The sequence below is a fragment of the Alosa sapidissima genome, chromosome 10 (genome assembly GCF_018492685.1).
Source record: "Alosa sapidissima isolate fAloSap1 chromosome 10, fAloSap1.pri, whole genome shotgun sequence".
Lineage (NCBI taxonomy): Eukaryota > Metazoa > Chordata > Actinopteri > Clupeiformes > Clupeidae > Alosa > Alosa sapidissima.
The window spans coordinates 5,493,453-5,514,836 of NC_055966.1; the positions used below are offsets into that span (position 1 = coordinate 5,493,453).

At 46.6% G+C, this 21,384-nt stretch overlaps 2 protein-coding genes across 2 annotated transcripts; both read right to left on the reverse strand.

The window, feature by feature from the left end:
• Positions 1-1,933: 1,933 nt before the first annotated feature.
• On the reverse strand, positions 1,934-10,443 carry znf628 (zinc finger protein 628; the record flags this gene model as incomplete). Its single annotated transcript, XM_042107357.1, has 7 exons — positions 10,131-10,443; positions 9,196-9,749; positions 7,791-7,863; positions 6,336-7,433; positions 5,215-5,536; positions 4,740-4,894; positions 1,934-3,379 (listed from the first exon to the last, which is right to left on the reverse strand). Coding segments are annotated over exons 2-7 (3,474 nt in total), but the record flags the coding sequence as incomplete, so codon positions are not given.
• Positions 10,444-10,980: 537 nt separating this feature from the next.
• Positions 10,981-17,373, reverse strand: il11a (interleukin 11a). The gene is made up of 5 exons (XM_042106881.1): positions 16,923-17,373; positions 16,002-16,156; positions 12,871-12,963; positions 12,518-12,679; positions 10,981-12,346 (listed from the first exon to the last, which is right to left on the reverse strand). Exons 1-5 carry the CDS (start codon positions 16,927-16,929, stop codon positions 12,173-12,175), a joined length of 591 nt encoding a protein of 196 aa, XP_041962815.1. The 5' UTR covers positions 16,930-17,373; the 3' UTR covers positions 10,981-12,172.
• Positions 17,374-21,384: the final 4,011 nt, after the last annotated feature.

The following is a 21,384-nucleotide window of genomic DNA, read 5'->3' on the forward strand; positions in this document are numbered from 1 at the left end:
CGCACTTGTGTTGCGTGATAAAAATCTAAATGAGATCCAGGTCTGTGCTCCCCACACACTTATCTGCCTAATGAAAATTTCCACCACTGCTACTTTGATTTGTTTTTTAAGTAAAAGATATGTGAACATGTCAACATGTTTTCCTAAAATATTTTTAAATATATATTTGCCTTCAGAGTAGTCTGCATTTGGCATGGAATCCAGTCCAGAGCTGGGTAAAATCCCTGTCTGGGACTCTGGCCCAGGGCGGGTTGAGATAAGGCTTCATGGTTTTAAGCTCCAGAGGTTTGTGACACCACAGCGCAAATAGTAACAAGGTCTGTTTATAGGGGGAAAACACATTACTCGTTTCTAGTGTGTGTAGCGAGCACAGAGTGTTACTGTCCCTCCTTCACTTGGTTTGTGTATATTCATTATAGATAATCAGTTTCCTTTAATCACACCCCAAAATATTCTCATGTAACCAACATAACACACTCACTGTGAATAACTCATGTACTTAATATTAATAACTACGACTCCCAACACAAATTAAATGTTATAGCAATGAGTCTCTGTAACATAAATACCTATTCACATTTAAAAAATCCACAGATATATCCACCAACACAGACACTTTTATCAACTGTATAATTTATTACATTACTATGTTCTAGTATCAATATTTATGATGAAACAAGCAACTGTAAGAGACGTATTCACAAAATTCATGGTTATTTTATACACACTGTCAACATGACAGCATAATTTAAACTTGCCGCATTTCCACAAGCTTACTGTCTTTATCTCATCTGCTGTATTCACAGCAACCACACAATGCAAGCAAGCACCAAAGATGTCCTTCATTCGTGTTATTAACAGTTTATTATAACACAGAGGTGGTTTCCCACATCTGTGTGAGTGTGCAAGAGTTGCCCCTAATACAATTGAGCGCCAGTCACTTTTTCACACCAGTAAATACCCTGCTGACACACAGTAACTACTCTTGTGCAGTCTGTATTTCTTTTGTGTGTGAGTCATAAAGAAAGGTGTGACCCAAGCTATAAGGCATACTGTTAGATAGAAAAGAAGATTTTTAGGGACTTAACAAAAACCCAGAGTTCGGACCGTGCTGCTCTTGGGCAGGCGTCTAGTTCTCATGATCGACATTTTTCTGTCCGTGGGTCTCTGCCTCGGACACGACCCCGACCGCCACGTCCCGGATATCGCTCATCTCTTTGCCCTCCATGCTCTCTAACGTCACTGGCCCTCCCTCCTCCATGCCCCCCTCTCGGAGACTGCTTGTGCTCACCTCTATGATGACGATGCCCTCCCCTCCCTCCAGCTGAAAGATCCCCTCCATCTGCTCCCTGCTCTCCCTCGCTACCCCCTCAGCTTGGCCAAAAGCGCTGCCCTCTCTTGACCCGGCGCCCTCTCCCTCGATTAGTGCAATCATCTGGACGTTGTCACCGGGCCCGGAGCCTCCGACCATTTTGGCCTCGTCCTCCAGCTGAAAGACCACCTCCTGCCCGCCGAGTGGCACGAGGGCCTGAGCAGGTGGACAGGAAAGGCCCAAGTCGTCGCCCGGCGCCTCTGGGTATCCTGCGCCTGATTGTGCCCCCTCCTCGTGGGCCTCAGCTGCCTGGAAATGGAGGATGAATGACTCACCCTCCCCTTCGACGCCTTCCCCCAGGCCGGACGCCCTCTCCGCCTGCCTCTCCGCTCCCCAGTCCTGGAGCAGGTTTAGGGACACCATCCCGTCCTGCTCCTTCCCTCCATCTCCCTCCCGCTCTCCGTCTGCCTGGAAGTGGAGCACATACGACTCCTCCTGCCTCTCTCCACCCTCGCCATCTCCTCCATCTCGCTCTGCCTCGCCTTCAAACTGTAACACGTACGACCTTCCTCCTTCCCCACCTCCCCCCATCCCCACCTCCATCTCCACCCCCATCCCCCTCTCCTCCTTCTTGCAGTCTTCTCCCGTGTCCTTTTCGAAGCACAGCACAAACCTCTCCTCTGGCAATGTATCTGAAGGCTTGACCTCTGCAGGCATAGCCTGGTCTGTCCAAACAGCCGAGGGCTTTGTGAGATGACCACCCTGCATTTTGGGCTCCGCTGTGGGCCCAGAGGTGCTGGTCGAAGCAGCCTGAATGTCACAAGCTGGCGACTGAGACAACTGGCTGCCAAGATTTGGCACGCTAACCGTAGTGCTGAGTGTGGTGACGGCTGCTGACGTGGTGGCCAGCTGGGAGCCTGCTGGGAGTGTGGGCGCTGCCTGACCGGGAGTCTGGGACGCGGCTTTGGGTTTTCGGCCCCGTCGACTCCTGCCGGTCTTGGTGCTGGTCAGCTTCCCCAAAATGGGCCGAGTGAGCGTGGAATTTCGGGGCGGAGGGTTGGTGACGGCCTGGGTGTTGGTGCTGTTGGGGTTGGTTATGATGTAGCGGGGCTGGGTTTGGACCGTCTGAAACTGGGGCATCGGGGTTTGGGCCTGGCCCAGAACGTTCTGCAGCCCCGGGATGGTCTGCACCACAGGAAGAGACTGCGGCTCGGCAGCCACGGGATTAGACGTGGTGGGGACGAGGATGAGGCTGGGCTGGTTCCCATTGGTGCCCTGGCACTGCAGCAGCAGATAGTTCTGGGACTGTGGCTGGGGTGGAGGCGGCGGGGGTGGGGGTGGGGGTGGCGGGGGAGGTTGCGTGGGCGTGGGGTTGGACAGAGGGATGAGCTGCAGCCCCGAGGGCGTCTGGATCATGAAGTAATTCTGCGACGTGTTGGGCGGGATGTCCAAGTTGGACGGCGAGAGCAGCAGCGTGGAGCTGCCCGAGCCGTCGCCCGGGAACAGAGAGCTGAGGCCGCCCGGCGCGTTCACACTCAGACTCAGCGTCTGCGCCGGGCCTCCCGAGGCTCCGCCGCCTCCGCCACTTCCTCCCTTGGCGGCCTTCGCCCCCTCCTTGGCGCCCCCGCTGCCGGCGGTGGCGTGCGTCCTGAGGTGCCTCTGCAGGTAGGAGTGCATGACGAACTCCTTGCCGCAGTGCGGGCACTTGAAATCCTTGCGCGAGGAGTGCGTGCGCAGGTGCAGCTGCAGGTTGGACGAGTGCGTGAAGCTCTTGTGGCACTGCGCGCACTGGAAGGGCCGCTCGCCCGAGTGCGTGCGCTCGTGCTGCTTCAGGTTGGACGTCTGCGAGAAGGACTTGCCGCACACGGAGCAGGAGTGTGGCCGCAGGCCCGAGTGCAGCTGGCTGTGGCGCCGCAGGCAGCTGGTGTTCTTGAAGGACTTGCCGCACTCCTGGCACACGTAGGGCCGCTCGCCGGTGTGCTGCCGCAGGTGGTACTGGTAGTGGGAGCTCCACTTGAAGGTCAGGGGGCAGTAAGGACACTGGAAGGCACGCACACCAGTATGGACCTACAGAGGGCAGGAAAAGAGTTGCTACTGGCATCATATAAATGCACACATTGATTAATTAATTGATTGATTGATACTTCATTAATCCTTAACCTTAAATGAATTTGTTAGAGCAGCTCCATGTCACCAGAGCATCACAACACACATCCAACACATACTCGACATCTAACATAAACCACATCCAGCATTGCATGACAACATACAGCTTCCACATTTCTTGTCAATTAATACCAAGGTTCATTTATTTGGACCACTAGTGCAGTGCCCGTTCAAACATGCTATTCCTGTAGAACACCCGTAGCCCAATTACATGTCTGCAGGTATGCCTGCTTTAAAAAAAAAGGGAAAAAGATAGTAATTTATTTCAGCTAAGCATTCAATAAATACTGAATATTATATGATAATACATTAGCCCATAATAAATGTGCAGAATTTAGGCATGGCTGCATGTGACATTTTTTACAGATCAACATGACATAAGCCTAACAGCTTTTTTGAGTTATATGTAGGCTATATATTAATTGTTAAGCCTATTGAATAACTTCATGATAGAGAAGACAAACCATTTGGTGGAATGATGAATCATCATAGGAAATTTGCAACGATGTGATTCAAAAACCATCTCTTGTAGCCTATAAGTGACATCACGCTCTGTCTGCCACTCATTGTCTGTAGCTGATCAAAATGACATAAGCCTAAAGCTTTGATGTAAGGCTACATGTTTAGCCTATTGAATAATTTAATGATATCAAAGAAGACAAACCATTCATATGAGATTTGCAAAAATGTGGCTCAAAAACAGTCTTTGCTAGCATAAGTGACATGTCGCTGTCTGCCACTCATTGTCTGCAGCTGTGTGGCATTCTGAAACATCCTTAAATTCAGGACCAATAGCCTATCGCTCGTTTCAATTTGGGACCTTGCAGTCGGAATTATTTGTTTATTCAAGTCTCAAGTCCAAAGAAATCTGAGCTTTTCGAAGTGTCAGCTTATTGCACATCATTTTTGCGTTATTTTGAATAGCCACTGCATACCCGTGTTTGTTGGCGTGTTGTTGCAAAATCCATGGAATCATTCTATGCTAGAAAACTGCATACATGTAGTCTTTATTGTTAAGGTCAGACATGATAATCATCCAAACATCTTGCATCTTGACCCCTGCTGTGCCCTGATTCAGTGCTGCCAAAACTCTGCTTACCCTCTCTGTCTCTGGTCCTGCGCTGTGCTGTGTGAGAGGGGGAGTGGCTACGGTAGAGCGGAGAAAGCCAATGTGTGCTTCTTTTACCAATATCAACCACACACACACACACACACACACACGTTCCTGCAACTTGTAGACAGATACAGGTGCAGTACTCACTCTCTGGTGGATGGAGAGCAGTGAGGACCTCTTGAAGCTCTTCCCACACTCAGTGCAGCGGTAGGGCCTCTCTCCCGTGTGGTCCCGCATGTGGTAGCGCAGACCGGAGGAGCCCTTAAACGACTTGCCACACTCTGAGCAGCGATACGGACGCTCTGGAGCACAAAGGAAAACTCCCATCAGAAGGGAAATAACAAGGACTACAGAAAACTTACATTCAAATACACTCTAAGTCCTCGGAATTCTCAACATGTTGCAGTAACTCAACCTTACTAGCCTTGAAATTCAGGATCAGAAATGACAAACACATGTGGCAAGATGCTAAACTACATTGATAAATTAGACCCCTGAAATACCTTTCAACTGAAATGACCCGTGTTGCGTTTTAGCCTTGTGTACAGCATCTTGTGTACAGCATTTCAGCATTTCAGACTAAAGTAGATCAAAATGTAAATAAAGTCTGAGGCTCTCTCACCACCGTTGCCAGGGGTCTTGTTGACTGCCCCTCTGCGGCCTCCTTTCCCTCTCTTGCCCGCCTCCTCAGTGACAGCGATGAGGCTGACGTGGATCTCCCTTTCCCCTTCGCCGCCCTCCTGTGCTTTGGCGATGGGGGAGGACGGCAGAGGCAGGGCGAGGGACGGGGGGCAGACGATCTCGGCCTCGGCCTCGGCCAAGAGCCGCTGCTCGGGCGTGTGCGAGTACTGGTGGGTCAGGAGGGAAGAGAGGAGAGGGAAGGAGCGGTCACACGCCGAGCAGTTGTACTGGGAGCGAGTCTGGGATGACGAGAGGGAATGGGCCTGAGAGAGAGAGAGAGAATGACAGGACAGACAACATATGGGCCAAGGAAAAAGAGTGGTACAGAAAAGACATTACATATAGTTATATAGCAAAGAACATCATTAAAACAGTAATGTATTCAAATGTGTGTTCTAGGTTTCGCAATAGAGTACAAGTGAAGAACAGAGAAACCCCCATGTCCCCAATTGATACACTCCTTCCGCTGACACAATATCTTCCACGGAACAGTGGATAGTCGCGAATACCATAGAACTTGTTTTTTGTGTACACATTTTTAGTCTACGGTAAAGTGTAATTCATAACATGCACACTAAAAGACATAGACAACAACAACTAATATTAAAAACGTATTATAGCATTATCAGTATATTGTTATAGAGGTTATGTAAATTTGGTCACTCAAATGAAAGAGCTGCTGATGTTTTTGCTTAATTCTGGATGGAGCAATGACAAGGGGTAAATATCAATTCTTTGCAAGTCCTCCATGCATTCTTTCCTTCCTTCCTCCTTTGCAAGCCATACGTCCTTATCCCTCCATTTAATAACGCAAGAAGGAAATAATGCAATGAGGATGCAGGAGTCAAGGACAGACATAATTGGGCCCAATTTAAAACATAAACTGTTTATTTTCATAATTACGACTTAATATTTCCTGTTATGACGAACCGCGAATAACTAAAACAGCGGATACGGAGTCTGCTGAGATAGGGTTCCACTGTAACATTGATCTTCATATTCTATAGGCTGCTCAACTAATATATTGCATTACCCCTCCCTTAGCAGCCTGCTCAATCCTACCTGTGCCACATGCCTGGTTAACCCACTGCTGGTCTTGAAGCTTTTCCCGCAGTAGGTGCAGAGCATGGAGACGTTCGCTGCTCCTCCTGTTGTGTCGGTGGGCACGCTGGCCTCGGGGGGTAACTGTGGAACTGTGGTGAAGCCCTGGAGGAGATCGTACTGCGCCTGACCGTTCTGTCCACCAACCCCTCCCTCGGCTCCCCCACCCAGGCTCAGCAGCTCCCTGGCACCCTGCCCAGTCTCTGCCACCGTGGTCGTCTCCACCACCTCCTCGAAATCCGCCAGGAGGGGTCCAGCCCCAACCAGGCTGACGGTGGACGGCTCGGCGCCTGTGGGCTCCCCGGCCTCCGGCCCTGCCGTGGCTCCGGGCCCCAGGGCCCCCAGGTGGAGGGTCTGGTGCTCCTCCAGGTCTCCCTGCGAGGTGAAGGTCTGGTTGCAGCTGCCGCAGCTGAACAGCAGCACGCTGGCGCCCGTGTCGGTGGTCACGTGCACGTGCCCCGCCGCCGCCGCCGCAACCGTGGTGGGCGTCAGCGTCAGCATGGTCTGACCGCCGGCGCCCGACGAGGTGTGATGGGTGAGGAACACTTCGCCCACGCCTAGCCCGGCTTCCTGACCAACGAAGCCCACCATGTCCTGGATCCCGACCCCCACCGCACTCAGCTCCTCCGTGGCAGCGGTCCCCTGCATCACCGCCCCCTCCACGCCCCCCTCCTTCCCCTCTCCCGCCTTCCGCTTGTCCTCCAGGTGCGAGGTGCGGTGCAGCGCCAGGTTGGACGAGTGCGTGAAGCTGCGGCCGCACTTGTTGCAGACGTAGGGCCGCTCGCCCGTGTGGATGCGCATGTGCTGCCGCAGGTTGGTCGACTGCGTGAAAGCCTTGCTGCACACGGCGCAGACGTACGGCTTGAGGCCCAGGTGGACATTCTTGTGTCGGCGCAGGCTGCTGGAGTTCTTGAAGGCCTTGGGGCAGCTGTCGCACGGGTAAGGGCACTCGCCGGTGTGCTGGCGCAGGTGGTACTGGTAGTGGGAGCTCCATTTGAAGGTCAAGGGGCAGTAGGGACACTGGAAAGTGCGGAGTCCAGTGTGAACGCTGCGGTGAACCTGCAAAATATATGAGCAGATTTGCCCTGTAACAAAATCTAATGGCAGTATATGAAGCGCCACAATCAGCTTTGCAATATTAGGCTACATGTTAGTAACAATATATGTGTTGCTGCTGCTTGAAGGAAAGCAGATTTATCCTGGGGCCAGTGCTAATGACATGGCAGAGCTCTGCTATGGTCTAGGGTGTAACCGCTCCAGCCTGCAATTAGTTGTTGGGTTCAGGAGGTATCCTGAGGTATGTAAACATTTCCATTTACTTAGCCAATTCTTCTGACCCATGACCTACATAAACATGATGCCCATATGAAAGAGAGAATATGCCCCAGTTCCACAGCGCTTGGCCGTGTGACTCACCTGCAACAGAGACGAGCGTTTGAAGGCTTTGCCACAGTCGTCACACTTGTAGGGCTTCTCACCAGAGTGGGACCTGTGGTAGCCACACTTTGTACCATTAGAATGACCAGTATTTGCACTTCCACAGGACAAAGTTATACAGCTGTCAAAAATTATAAACTGAGAAACAACACCCTGTGCATGACTAATGTGGAAGCAATATTCAGCTCTGTTGTTGAGGCAAAAGATTAACTATTCTTCCAAAGAACACAAAATCTTCATAAAAGAATCCTGAAGACAAAAGAGGACAAGTCATGAAAGAACCATCCTTCAAAGTAAATATGTAACACAGACAAGACAACAGTTGGTCTTAATGATGGGACAACCTGGTAAGACAGTAAGACTGGAATTTGAAGCATAAACTATTCACCAAAGCATCTTATCCAGACACCTGCTGACCTCTTTCCTCTACCAAATATTTCAACAGAATCTTGCATCTGAGCCAAAAAAGACACTTTGTTTCCATCCATGGGTTGAGTGATACAGATCAGTGTTTCTTAGAGTAAAAGGTTGGGATCTTTTTTTGTCAACAAATTTGCACCTGAAAAGACCTAAAAATTGGGCCCAGATAGAAAAATCCCAAAGTTTCCAATGAAGCAATGAGAAAGATACCCTACAACATGGTGCGTACCTTAAGCATTAGATGAAATGCAAACTGTACGGTAGCCTGTGAACTTACTAGGGTTGTAAAGGCACACATATTTACCAAACCGTTTAGGTACAGGATGTTAGGTTCAATACAGATGTGTACCAAATGTATGCAGTCTCTAACAGTAATCAACAGAAAGGAACGTTTTTTTGCTTGTGGACCATGAGTTCCCACACACGCATAATAAGTGGCAGACTATATGTCAGCTTAGTTATTTAACTACAGTAACTTAATTTTACACCTTTTTAAAATACTATTGTCAGAGAATTTTAAGTTAGTAGTACCTACAGGCTTACAGTACCGAAAATGAACTGAACCGTGACTTCAAAACCGGGGTACTAGGGATGCACTGATATATTGCCCAACATCGGTATCGGCCAATATCAGCCTTGTTGACCGATATTGGTTATCGGCACATCAACATTTACCGATGGCAGTGGCTGATATTTATCGGTTATTTTCAATTCTGCAAAAAGGTAAATGTTGTGCTATGAAGGCCTGAAAGACTTGAAAATGGTATTTTATGAATATTTTAGTTTTGTATAATTAACAACAACAACAACCCAGTAAACAAACAAAGACAAAAATATCGGCATCGGCATCGGTTATCAGCCAATTTATACATCGATATCGGCCCAGAATTTTAGAATCGGTGCATCCCTAAGAGGTACACACGGAACCATGATGCTTGTGTACCGTTATACCCCTAGAACTTACCGCTGGTGGTAGAGTAGTGCAGAGGAACCCTTGAAGGCCTTGGGGCAAAGGTTGCAGCGGTAGGGCCTCTCATTATTGTGGCTACGCTGATGGTGGGCCAGTCTGGATGACCATTTGAAGCTTTTTCCACAATCCAGGCAATGAAATGGGTGCTCAGGATTCTGGGGCACTGGCGTGACGGGAGACGAGGTGGACGTCACCATCTCCATACCGGTGAGCACCACCTCGGTAGCAGTCTTCTCGTCCGGCCTCTCGCCATCCTCCTCCACATCATCACCGGTAGCAAGCAGAGAGGGGAAGGGAGACAGAGACGATGATGGTTGAGTCGGCAGGAGCTCCGTCTGCACCACCAGCGTGGCCACCGAATTGGCCATCTTCATGAGGCCAAGGGTTGGAAGGGTGCAAATGGTACTTGTTAATTTTTACAATCAGGTCCCATCTTTTGTTGTCATTGGGTTCATTCCAGGTGGGCCATCCCCAGCTACCACTCAAGTATGTTCTTCATGTGTGGCTGGAACAGTCTTCATCAGAAGATGTTTGGCAATGAACTTCAGCTGTGAGCAATGAAAGTTGTTTAAACATTTTTCTTATATATATCTATCCTATGACTAACTTTCCTCTCTCTCTCTCTCTCTTTCCTGTGTGTTACTTACAATCCACAGTATTTTAGCCATTGTTAAAATGTCAGTGTAATGTTGAAAGACATTGAAAAATCCATTTATTCACAAATCATGAAAGCATCCCTGATTCTCATGGCTCATAGCATCTAATTGGGTCGGCCAAACATCAACACACTTTTCCTTTAAATCCCACCTCCTCCCTAGTATCTTCCCCTCCTCCCTACTCTACGTTCTGTATCCGTCTGCTCTTGCCTTGTTGTGTCAGGTTATAACGTTTCTCAAAGGCCAAATGCTGAATCAAATATGTGCACTCACCTTCAGAAACAAAATCAAGTCGGTAATCAGTGGATTACTGCATGAAACCAGCGGATTGGGTCCAAATGTAAACCGGCCTTCTCGAGTAAATTTTACCCTCAGTTCGTCTAAATTTCCGATGCGTCGGAACGAAAGGTTTTGCATGTGCACAATTGCACAGGATACTTGTCCGATGTTATTTACATGATATAGCTGATATTGTCTATGTTTTGAAAAAGGACTGAGACCCGCAGTGTTACTCCATACAACCTTAACAATAATCTCGAGCACAAACTAACCAGCAGTCACCCGCCTGCCGTAGCCTCCCAGTAAAAGCTTTAGTTATTGGTCCATCCCAACTTGAATTCAGCCAGTGTCATTGGTCAATAGGTTTGGCATACCATTCTGTTCTGGTTATTAGCTAAATTACATTAAATCATGCTATATTCCGGTTTAGTTTTAGTTTTAGTTTAACCCATCATCATTCTTCTTAACTAACAATGAAGTTAAATTGTGCCAGTACTGAGTAAACACCCGAAGCCGTATGCTCAAGCCTCTTCTACACTTTTCGCAAAGCCTTGTAGGTAATGTAGTTTAAAGACCATTGCAGACAGACATAGCCTATCCTTTGAGAGTACCAGCACCAGGCCACAGTGCATGGGCCTACAATTTGAAATGTACATGTGCTAGTAGAGGCATAATTAAATAGACTGTATTTTGAAGCAGATTCCCGTTTTCTCTTCATCTCAACGATTGCCCTAAAGAGGCAATAAAGATGCAGCTCAGCCTATTGGACACTCATCATACCACCAGAAATTGAAGTTGCTGAAGACAATTCCTTTATTTTTGTGTTTAAATAATTTTATCTGCTTGTTTCCTGGGATACCACACATGAGTGAGAACATTCACTGATGGATGTTGTAGCCTCAGTTTAAAAAAAACAATATGAAGAGATGATTGCAGCAATAAAGATTTTAATAAGTTTAAGTATAAAAGTATAAAACAAACTTAAGAAGGCTGGCTTCTTTGTGATGAAAATAAATAATATTGAAAAAAATATAATAAATTAAAAATACTGTATCAAAATACTAAAAACAGAGTAATATTGATATTGCGACACAATGATAGTGATAGTGATAGGAGTACTGGAAATTATATCATAGAAAACTACAATATAATAGACATTTGCATTGTATACAACATTTTACATTCTGATATGTACACTGTACAGTACCATAGTCTCACAATATCACAATACATAGTATTTTAAGGCTTCGGTTTGATGTTTCTTGAAATTAAACTGCATCTTGATGCAAACCCAACGCATTTTGTGCAAAGAAAAAAAAGATGAAACAGGTCAGTGCTTTGCAACTCTATCTACACATTTTAAAGGCATATGGCACTGTCATCAAACTCCCAACTATTGCTACATCTAGTGGCAGAATATTGTATCCTAAGAATTCCATTTTGGGGTACAACAAACTCCCCGACTTGCCCTTTACACGTAAGTACAATCAGTTTACTATGACAGTTTAAGATACACAAGTGCTACGTGGAATGTGTTATCCTATGAAGCAAAGGCATCACAGGAACGAGATACAGAGGAACAAGTCTAAAAAAATAATTAATGCATGAATGGAGAGACAGCAAATGTAAAACATGTCACAAAATCAAATAAATAATGACACCAAATAAATAACTAACAATAATAAATAAATAAATATATAAATAACAAATAGGATCAAAGATTTATAGGAAAAAGAGGAGGACAAGGAATATAAGGCAACGGCAGTGGCCTACTGATGGCCTCAATGGGGACATGCCGCGTGCTGGCATGGTTAGATCACAGGACTTGGGTAAATTGCTGCAATGTGGTTGTGGTACTTCAGATGAACTCTAACCTATACCAGTGTACTTGATGAGCAACTGCTGATACAGGAAATGTATGTGTAGACCGAACACGGCTGATGGCTATTAGGACGTTGGCCATTCATAACCTGGACACTGGAAACTGGTGCAAAAAGTGTGGATATTGTGGCTGGATAGAGACGGTGGAGACGTCATCATGCTGGGACCTTGGACTTTAAGGTGAGGAATGCCCTTGTTGCCCAGTCACAGAAGAGACGGAACTGCTGGAGGAGCTCTATAGAGGACTGGGCCACCTCCCAGTGGAAGGCTGGGTGTGGAGGCATAGAGGGATTGGGAAAGGGGAGCCGGGGAGCCTCCATTCTGCCCATCTACAGAGAAAAACAACAGAGATCCCTTAGGTCAGGACAAGACATGACGAGCAACATATTATGGCTTACTTTATGTATCTCATCTGTATGGTCAGGCAGTTGTGTACCTGTACTAGTATTATAAACTTCAGAGGAAGAGAGTGCATCATCATACTGGAAGTGCATGCTTACCTGTCGCTGGAGGGAGTTCATAAGGATCTTGATCTGGTGAATGATTTCCATGAGTTTGGGTATGGAGGAGTGTTTATGCTTCTGTGTGATTCGGTGCAGCCAATCAAAGTGATGCTCGAAGGACCTGAGGTCGGCATGGAGCTGGGAGAGAGTGGGCTTCAGCTGTGCAGCGTAAACAGGAAGAGAGACAGAGCGAGAGGGAGAGATGTCAGCTGGGTGTGACGGAGAGCACAGAAGAAAACAACCACAGAGCAAAACTAGCCAGGGCCTTGAAGCAAAAACAGTCCGGAGCACACACATGAAAAGGCCAAGGGAATTTTTATGACAAAAGAGAGAAATGAGGTCACTCGTACCTCTAGTGAGCTGAGATCTGTTGCTCGGTTGCCCATGGATGGGAGAGACTTGAATCTGTGGTTCTCAATCTCCGTGTCAAGGGAGTGTTCTTTCTGAAAGTGAAAAAAAGCAAAACGTATGAAAATAGGCCTCACAGTGCAAATCAAGCAACAAAGCATGCATGTATTAAATGGCCAGAAATGTCAACAACACAGTGCATGCCCTGACACTCCAGACAAGCCTCTTTGCTCTTTGTCCTCTTTGGTGGAATTACAAATGTGTGGAGTCAAAGAGAGTTCACCCCAAATTTAACCTTTAAACATCAGCCATAAAAGTTAGTGACCTGAAACCACAGGATGTTTTTTAGAGGAAGAATAAAAACATATGCAATGACTAAGAACTCAAAGTGGAAGAGACAACAGAGGACCGAGGGAAACTCCAGGGTCGCAGTTAAAAATGGCATCATGACGTGCAGTGCAGGAGAATCCTGATAGTAGCAGGCCTGAGCCACTGGAGGGCAGGCTAAACTTGAGATGGCCAACCAAAACAGGGGCATTGAAGCCAGCACAGGTAGACAGAGTCCTGACAAGTCACACTCTGTGGCAGTCTGCCCTTTACAACTAGAGAGGGCATAGCAATAAAAGCAAGCACTCCAGATAATCAGTCAAGGGGTCTTTGACTTTCAATGCAGAAGTCATAGTGCCTAGGTGGTATTTGACCATTTTATGATGTGTCAATGACTCATCTACTTTATGTAGGTCTGTATAATGAGCAAGTTAAAGCATACAAGAGGAAATTAATGTGTTGAAGAAAATGCTACTTGCTTTTGAACTGGTGATGGTTCCATACATTGTCTCCTAACTCTTTTGTATCCACACTGCCCTGTAATGCTATCCCTAAGATCGACTTTCTTATGTCCCAACCTCCCTTCTTGTCCAAAATGCTGTAATTGCAATGTATGGATTGCAGTACCATGTGCAGGTTCACGATCCTTGAACTTGTGAAATTTATTTTCCTTGGCCTTTCTGATTTCCTATAAATCTCAGACTCTAAAGTAAACATTCTTAATCTCTTTCTCTATCTAGTCTTATCAACACAACATAATGCTCCTTCTCTCTAAGTCAGTATCCAAGCATCCTCTGATACAGCCTCCCACAGATGTGTTAAAAGGCACGCACACACAGACACACACACACACACACACTCACTCTCTCTCTCTCTCTCTCTCTCTCTCTCTCTCTCTCGCACACCCACCCACACACATACAGGTGTGTGCACATGCGCGCACACACACACACACACACACACACACACACACACACACACACACACACACACACACACACACACAGAGTGTGTTGGCCATTCTCTCTCCACCTGGCCCTCTGATCTCTTTATCTCTTCTGCTTCACTTCGCAGGCCATCTCTCTCAGCCCTGTAATTCTCTCTTGTCCTCCCATTCCCCCCCTTCCTCTTTCTTTCTTTGCCTCCACTGCAGATCATGAGCTCACTCGACTGAGCCTTCCCTCCCACCGCCTCATCCTCCCATGTTCCTGAATGCAAATACTGGAATGTGATAAATCCCTTCTGATTTCTATCAGGCCACTTTGCTGTGGCGACCGAAAACTAAACACCAAACACCACACCTACAAAGCCCACAGCTATTTACAACACAGTACATATACTGTGTGCCATGCATTCACTGCACTGGTGCACTGAAGCACACACATTCTCATCAACAGATACGCATGCGTGGCCATGCACACACACACACACACACACACACACACACACACACACACGCACACAATAGCTACATATCTACATACAATGCACATGCTCTGCAACCCACTTGAGAGACAAACACCACACACACACACACACGCACACCACTATTTTATTGCCTTCTTGTGGGGACTTTCCGTTGACTCCCATTCTATTTTTCTTTCCTAGCCTTGACCCCTGTTAAGTGGAACTCCATACAAGAAGAAAAGAAACCAAAATAAATGTTTCATGTCATTGAAAAACTAACAAAATATTTTTTCAAAAGGCGATCCCTGCGCTCTGCCTCTTTGTCACTAGAGCGGCCTTTGATAATGCTCCACCATCCCTCACATCTGGCACCCATACTCCACACAACACCACTAATGCGCCGGCCGATCACAGCTACAGTGCACATCTGAACTCCCAGTTCACCACCGCACATGCATACACCCTCAGGCATGCACAACACAACTAGGGCACAGGAGGGGCAAAGAGTCTAACCACAAGTCGAGCATGGTTTCTTAGAGCAGCAGTATAGTTGGCTACAAGCAGGACATTCATCACCAGAGGTCACTGAGTTCTAATGGCAGCGAAGAGACGCGTTGTCATCCACCCCCTACCCCCACCACTCTCAATCACTTGGTGCCACTTTAAGGAACAAGTGTATTGGAATCACAACATCCCGCTGCAGACGCAAAGGTCTGACTCCCCCTCATGGCTACACCAGCCTCAGTGCTGGGTTACAGGAATATAGATGCCTCACGTGCATTTTCCAGACGGCTTATGAATTCACACTGAGGGTTCAGACACCACAGTGGAGCTGCACCTCACAACCAGGGCGTTTAGCTCCACACTGCGGCTGCCAAGGCCTTTGACGTGCGAGGAGACCTTTTGGGTAATGATAGTAACACCCTGGAGAATCAGTCTGGGCCACAAGCAAGAGTGCCAGTCTGTGGAGCGGAGGGGAGGGTCTAGCAGGTGACCAGCAGGATGTTGGAGCACAGCCCAGAGTTTAGATTTCACAGAGATCGTTTTTTCCCCCCCTAGACTTCAGGACAGAAGAGCACCTGAGGCAGCTTAACCATTAAGTTGAGGCGTCTGGGCAGCCATCCAGGTCACTGTTATTACAGTCAGATAGGGAACTACTGTAATAGATTTATATCTGTATCCGGGTAGCCAGAGTTACCACCAGCTGTGCTAGCAATTGTGATAAATGTATCAGAGTGCCGCAAAGAAGAAAGAGAGAGAGAGAGAGAGAGAGAGAGAGAGAGAGAGAGAGAGAGAGCGTGGGAGGGACATTCATCTAAACTTGCATGGTGGCAGATATGTCCCCACTTTGCTCACACTGTTCATATCATCATATCCCATCATTTCAATTATATCTCACCAGTAGATCTTGTGTGAGTTTCAGCAGATGTTTTGTTTGATTGGTTAGCTTGTCAAAGTCATTATGGACGGGGTATCGCAGCGGCTTTGCAGATGTAAACAATGGCAGCTGGGCCAACAGCAGCGACAGGAGCAAGGATGAGGAGTCAACCAGCACTGAGGGAACAGAGAGAGAGAGACAGAGAGAGAGAGAGTCATTAATTGACATCATTGTAGTTTAACTAGCATTGCTGTAAATTGACTGAATGAGTGATGACATTCTTGATTTGAACCCAGCTGAAAACACTGCCATAAGATAAGCCTATAATGCCTGTTTTACTGGCAAGTACAAACTAAACACCTTTCTCTTCCCAAAGGTGAGAGGAACTAACAGTAGCCTGCAACTTAAATAAACACTGCACCTTAAATCAATAAATGCTTTGCAATATGTCCCTGGGGATTACCGCTTCAAGCAGCCCCCAATAGTTTTTTTTAATGGCCATTGCTGAGGTTATAACTTTCTAATTCAAGTTTTTGCGTTGCAACAGACATATTATAGGCTACATGAACTGCAACTTCTGTCAACATGATGAATTCCTTGGCATGACATGACAACCGCTGGAGCCGCGGGTCAGGTTCTTTGCCAAATAACTCATCGTTTGGCCATAACGTCTCTCTGCTATTCCTAAATGAATGCAATTGATCATAATTTGCAGAATATCAGTTTGAATAGGCAAAGGTTAGGGGATTTATCCCATGCAATGAGAACAACGATTTCATCACCTAGAAGTGGTAGAACTGACACAGGACGTCTTGAAATGGCTACTGACCAAACTCTAATTAAGCTATAGCAAAGTGGCAAGAATACACACTTAAGTTAATTAAGCAGTTAGGTGAGTTCAACAAGTCAATCTAAGCAAAAAAAGACCATGAAGAAACTTACATTTCATATTTGTTCGGATCCCAGGAGTTCCAACCAAAAATAAATAAACAGAGTATGCTATATATAAATAGTTGGATAAATAAATAAATAAACGCGTCAAATTAATAAATAAATGGAAGTCCGGAAAGAGTCACGTGCTCCAAATGTCTTCTTTCCTTGACACTGTCCGCTCAAAAAGACTGACGGTGGTGATAGGTAGCACAGGCTGTGCGGATAGGGAGCGATGGTTTGAATGAATGAATGAAGAAGTGAATGAATGAGAATAGTCGGATCGAGAAATAAAATCAATGTATGAAAAGTTTTTCCTCGATAAAGTTTCGGTTTAGATCCTTTAATCCGTGCGCAGTGGCATGGTAAGACAGATATGGACACATAAAGAGACAAGTAGACTGAGAGGGAAAAAGAGATGGGGAGAGAGAGAAAGACAGAGGTGGATGCGAGAGTGTGTAGGTCTAATTTTTCGCGGAGTGAAATGTTTAGGCTTGTTTAAAACTTCCTTTATAAAGACGTCGGGGTGTATGACACATCGCCTGACTCACCATCCATTCATAAAAACACACACACACTCGAGCTCTTTCCTCCTCCCTCCCTCTTTCTCCCTGCCTCTCTCTCTCTCTCACCCTCTCGCTGTCTGCTGTTTTTTCTAAATTTTTTGAAAAGAAAAAAAAATGTTCCGTTGTTTTCTTTTTTCCTCTTCTCTATCACTTTCTCTCTCTATCTATCTCGTTTGTTTCTGCGCTATCTCACCTACTTCCTCTGTCTCATCCCGCCAAGCAATCTCTGCCTATCAGGACATCCATCTCTTTTCTATCTTTTCATCTCCAAATCTCTTCCCTTCTCTCCCTCTGCAACAGATTAAATATAGCTCATTTTCTATCAGTCAATCTCAGCTTCTGTCTCTATTACCTTCACCTTTCTATCACTTGTGTTGAACTATTTGAATGGAAATGAATAAAGTGGGAAAGTCTGGACCAAATGACATGCTCCCAGTTAAATAGCACATATACAGTGTTAACATCCTGCCCGAAACACACACACACATACACACATTCAAACATGCGCGCACACACACACACACACACCACACACACACACACCTCTTTTTTCAATCTGCCCTCCTGAGACATCGGGCTGTTATTTCCACTCTTTCCCCCCTGTTTTTTTCTGTCTCTCTCTCTCCCCTTCTCTTGCTCTCCTGGGCAAAGGAAAGAGTGAGAGGGAGGGAGAGAAGCAGAAAGGTGTTCTACAGTGGGGCCCTACTGTGTTGCACAGAAACAGTGACTGGACACCACAGTACATTAACCCCAACACCCAGGTAGGAAAAGACGGCATGGGTGAGAGAGAGTGGCAGGGGGTTAATTTAGCATATACAGGCAGCAGAGAACTGTTGCAAAAAGGCAGAAATGAGTTTCCAGAGAAGATAAAGAAATACAGCGTGAGAACACTGTAAGACATCCTTGTGGAGATGAACCCAGGGTTTTCCTGAACCACTTAATGTACACAAAACATACACAAAGAAATGTGCATGCACACAAACAAACACAGACACAGAAGTTGAGGGAGGCAACTTGCAGGTATGCTTGGAGACACGCACATACATACATACATGTATACACACACACACACACAAACCAAAATCAGACACAGGCACACGTAAATGTCGGGTGGAGAGTAGGCTTGTGGTAAGAAAGGTGGCATTCCCGTCTGTTGGGTCAGGAGAGCAGGGAGAAAACGAGCAGTGAGGAAAAGCAAGGGAAGGAGGAAATGGATGAGTGTGCAGGAGGGATGGAGGGAGATATTGACACACTCGCTCTTTTTAATTTCCCACATCAAAGGCCTGTTTGAAGACACAGCTGGGGAAAGAATAAAAGAAAGAGTGAAGTTAGTCACTCTCTCTCCCCCTTTCCCTCCTTCTGTTGGCCCGCCTGCATACCATGATGGGGGTCTCTTGGGTGGCGAAGTTTGTGTGTGTGTGACAGTCTTTAATTCATCCATGGCTGAAAGTGGTGTGTGCGAGAGTGTGTGTGCGCACAAGTCTTTGTGAGTGCGTTAGATGTACAAAGTGTGTGTGTGCTGGTGTGTGTGTGTGTGTGTGTGCTTGTTGGTGGTCTCCTTGTTCAAACTGTCACGTCACCAATCAGTGAGTACAACAGGAGTGACGAATGGAGTGGTTCCATCAAATGCCTCACACACATGGGCACACAAGTTCACGTGCATGTGCACACACACACACACGAACACTCGGATTCAGACAGTAGCCTAGTCATACATGGAGAGTCATCATGTCCGACTTCATAGAAAAACAGCAGTGGGGATATGAGACATGGGTTGGACATAGTGACTCTGTGTTTCTCATGTACATAATCATGACTCTCAAATAACTACTAGCATTTCAGTGACCCTGATTCTTCCAATCACTCACACACACACACCAAGTGCCGTTCTTGAGGACGTACTACTCACACACATGGCCACCCCCCACCACGGGTGCAGGCAAATCCCCTTTTGGAGGCCTGCTTCCTTTGATTGATACTCTGCGCAGAGGGGAGATTGGCCTAATTAAGGCAGTAATGTGTTGTTCCTGGAGGTTAAATATCCCCAGGGGGTGGAGGGTGGGGGGCCAGCTCCTGCCGTTCCCCAGGTTGCTCTCTCATGTCGAGGCCTCTGATCTGTCGCCCTGGGACTCTGTTCCAAGCCGCTACTTCAAATCCTGATGTTTCGCCGCACTGTGAAGGCCTCCTGTTTAGTGCAATCGTCTTTAATTTATTGGGTGTGTAAATAAGCGGAAGAGCGTGTATTAACATCAAGGCCACTTGTGTCCAGCATGGGTTGCATGTGGCGAGTCTGCCGTCATTATGGTGACAATTCCGATGGAAACCACAACACTCAAACGATCCCCATGACAGGCTTGCACAACTGCATGAGAACTTTTCCAAGAGACAAAGTGCCATTCCCAATCTGCCTCTCCATCTGTGATCATTAACAAGTCCAGTTGTTGCCTTGGTAGCTCATCAACAGCATGGCATCTGATTTTTTACAGGATGTATTATACTTTCATTGACTAAAATAAGGCATGACCTAGACCTATGGCAAATCATACGCAATATCCACTAAAGGGCTTTAATGAAACTAGAGTGAAACAAGACAGAATGTTTGTCACCACACTGCAGTAAATGCAACACATAAAACTCACTGAATGAATTTCATGACATAGATCATCTGTTTGGAAAAAACCCAGACATATGACTAGGAACCTGTTTGTCTTACGCTGACACTGTTCATTGTGATGTTTAGGTTCTTTAATGATTTCTCATTTAATCTGACTTGATTTCATTTCTAAAGTAAACAATCACTTCTTATTGCTTTTGTATTTCCACATTAATATCTGTGTACATTTTGTGCATGTTTGGGTGTGTGTTAGATTGAGACAAATTGCCGATTGGAGAACAAAAATATTTATTCAAAGAGCATGCATCTCCTCCCACAGGCCTTTGTCCGTGCAAATGGAAAATGTCACAACGTAGGTGCGACCTTCATACAAGTTTGTTTGCACAAACAAGATTGGTATATGAGACAATACTTTAACTCGACCAAAAATTAAATAATGTGTCAGTAAATATAAACACACACGCCATGTTTAATATTAATGTGTTCTTTGCTGTTGAAAACAGCACTTGTCCCACTTCTCCCCATGAAAAGTGTGTGAAGGTTACAGTGTGCCTATCCCGCTCCCCATCCTAATGTAAACAGCACTGCAAACGCCTGCCGATGACGCCATGAAAACAGGATGCGTCCATGGCTGTTAGCTTGGAGGAGTGTGTTGTAAAATAAATTAATCCTTTTTTTAAATATTGCCCGAGCATCATTTCCTCTGGGGCATTCCGCTGTGGAGCGCGTTGCGGAGACGGCACGTGGCAGTGGTCCGAGTCGGAGTCGTGGGAGTCAACATTTATCGTCTTATGCCGGGACATTTAGATGACTCCTGACCTGTCCGTTCACCCGTTGACCCTCTCCTCCCCCAGAGACTGACCCAGAGGACCATGACTACGCAGCTGCAGTGCCCCATCATGGCATTCATCATGGCAACCAAATTGCCCCCCCCCCCCCCCCCCCTCACCCCCTTCTTTGCCCACCATACCTACGTCAGAGAGCAAGTGAGTGTGTTAATGATTCTTTGGGAAAAGGAGAAAAGGAGAAAGAGAAATGGTGACACAGCGGGGGGATAGTCATGGGACCATAAAATGACGTCCCTCACTCTCCTTTTCTCACAGCTGGCCGCTGCTGTTAATGTGCGCACCGTGGTCCGAGCCAGGAGATATACGGCATAAACACATGCACACACACAACCCATAAGTGGTCAAGAGATATACACCATAAAAGCAACTCCCACCGGATGCAACCCACACAAACAGATTTGTACACACAAACACACGCGAACACACACGCGAACACACTCCCGTTT